This window comes from Penaeus vannamei, chromosome 5 (genome assembly GCF_042767895.1).
Source record: "Penaeus vannamei isolate JL-2024 chromosome 5, ASM4276789v1, whole genome shotgun sequence".
Taxonomy (NCBI): Eukaryota; Metazoa; Arthropoda; class Malacostraca; order Decapoda; family Penaeidae; genus Penaeus; species Penaeus vannamei.
The window spans coordinates 47,505,187-47,507,348 of record NC_091553.1 but is presented as its reverse complement, the minus strand read 5'-3'; the positions used below and the strand labels follow the sequence as shown (position 1 = coordinate 47,507,348).

Genomic DNA, 2,162 nt, shown 5'->3' with positions numbered 1-2,162 from the left:
ATATATAAATATATATACATAAATATATATGAATATATATATACTTATACATATATACATATATATATAATCTATATATGTATACGTATACAAACACACACACACACACTCACTCACTTATATATATATAGATAGATAGATAGATATATATATAGATAGATAGATAGATATAGATATAGAATGATAGATATTTAATGGTAGAATGTATTGTGAAAATGGGGTTATTTCTCAACCTTTGTTTCTGTTAGTCAGGGAGAAAAAATAACAACTAGAGATTTCATAGTATTTGATTTTATTGAATACTGTATCACTTTCTTCAAGTCGTTTCATCATAATAGGTATGCCGTAAATACTTGTTTGACCTGCGTTTCAGGCCACAGGAGTTATAACACAGACTCGAGACTCTCGTGTCCCATTCAGGGTCCAAAAAAGGGGTGAAACAGAGACACGAAATGGAAAGCAAATTTATTGATAAAGACTTGGCTTGGCAGTGAGGCTCAGGCAGTTTCCGGTGACAGAAAAAGTCGTGTTCTCTCTACCAGATGCTGTGAAAGCGAAACTTGGATTGTCTTTTCCAAGCTGAAAGAACAGCTTGCTTGACTACCGTGGACAGGATCGAGGGCGCAAAGCGAGAGGTCAGTTCAGCCCCAAGAAGCAGGTCACGACCAGCAGACTCGGGGACTAGATCCAGAGGGAGCAGGGCACGGCAGCAGCCTGATCAGGCGCAGCAGATCTGGGTCTTGCAGTGGGCCCTCCACGTGCAGAACCACTTGCACGACACCGTGGTCTCCTTGATGACGAAGCCCTTTCGCCCTTTGTTGTCCAGGCAGTTGCCATTGGCGCAGGGCCCCGAGCCGTCCTGCCAGCAGTTGTCGGCGTCGACCTGGAAGAGGAAGACATTAGGGCCTCTGGAGGGCAAAGACGAGGCTCGGTATGCGCATTTCGCCCCACCAAGGAGGCTTATGACAGAAAGGTCTGCACTGAAGAGGAAGGCTGCCCACCTTTCGTCCAGAAGGCAGCTGCCACGTGGACGACGGGCCTCCACCGCTGGACACGAGTGTGGCGCCGGCGCCGATGAGGGCTGTGGGTGGAAAGGATGCTTGTAGTGCGCAAGGAGTCGTTAGGTTATGGCTAATGTGATCAGTATCTCGCATCAGTCTCTCTCTCTCTCTCTCTCTCTCTCCCTCTCCCTCTCCCTCTCCCTCTCCCTCTCCCTCCCTCCCTCCGTCCCTCCCTCCCTCCCTCTCTCTCTCTCTCTCTCTCTCTCTCTCTCTCTCTCTCTCTCTGCCTCACCAGCGGTGATGACTCCCCCGTCCCTCTTGACTCGCTCCTTCACGCTGGAGGCCTGGGTCCCTGCCGGAGCGAGGGCGAGGCAGCACAGCCCCACGAGCACGGCGCACAGCTTCATTCTGCAGGAGGGCGTGGAGAGGGATGGAACAATCACGAAAATAAAAAAGGAATAAACAATGAATGTACATGAGCAGGGATAGAATAATCACGGAAATAAACAAGGTATAAACCATAAATAAACATGGATTCATGTCGGTAAAAACATGGCTATGCAGTATTTTGTCCATAGATCTTCACTTCTAGATTTTTACTTTTTTTATTCTTTTAATGTTGGAATTCCAGTAGTATTTAACCGTAAATGATAAGTAATGAAGAACCATAAATTACCACCTTTATAATGGTGACTTAGGCCGAATATTAACAAAAGGTGCCTTTACTCCAGAGAGAAAAGAGAAAATGCCAACCTAGAGAGAGAAGTATCGCGTCCAGCAGACCAGCTCGGTTTGCGAATGTCGTCCGCGCGCGCCCTTTATATATGCTGTGGCTGCCCCGCCCGCGCCGCTTGCCAGTTTGTGTTTGCGTGCATGAGGCACTTATGGTAGGAAAAACCCATTTACTGAAGAAAGTGAGACAACAGTTTCCTCGATTCCTTTTTCGGGACCCGAAGATGGAATCGAAGACGCTAGGGTGTTTTTCCATTCATAAGGTATTTATGTGTGTACATATGTCTATATATATGTACACACACACCTATGTATCACACACACACACACACACACATATGTGTGTGTGCGTGTGTGTGCATGAAAACAGTGATTAGGTGTTTACACTTGAATGGCCGCACACCACAAGAGACCTTCGACGAACTTAAG

The 2,162-nt window shown here is 46.4% G+C and overlaps 1 protein-coding gene across 1 annotated transcript; it reads right to left on the bottom strand.

The window, feature by feature from the left end:
• Positions 1-453: 453 nt before the first annotated feature.
• LOC113811243 (uncharacterized) lies at positions 454-1,907 on the bottom strand. The gene is made up of 4 exons (XM_070122206.1): positions 1,755-1,907; positions 1,294-1,409; positions 1,002-1,081; positions 454-883 (listed from the first exon to the last, which is right to left on the bottom strand). The coding sequence occupies exons 2-4, from the start codon at positions 1,406-1,408 to the stop codon at positions 719-721; spliced, it is 360 nt and encodes a 119-aa protein (XP_069978307.1). The 5' UTR covers position 1,409; positions 1,755-1,907; the 3' UTR covers positions 454-718.
• Positions 1,908-2,162: the final 255 nt, after the last annotated feature.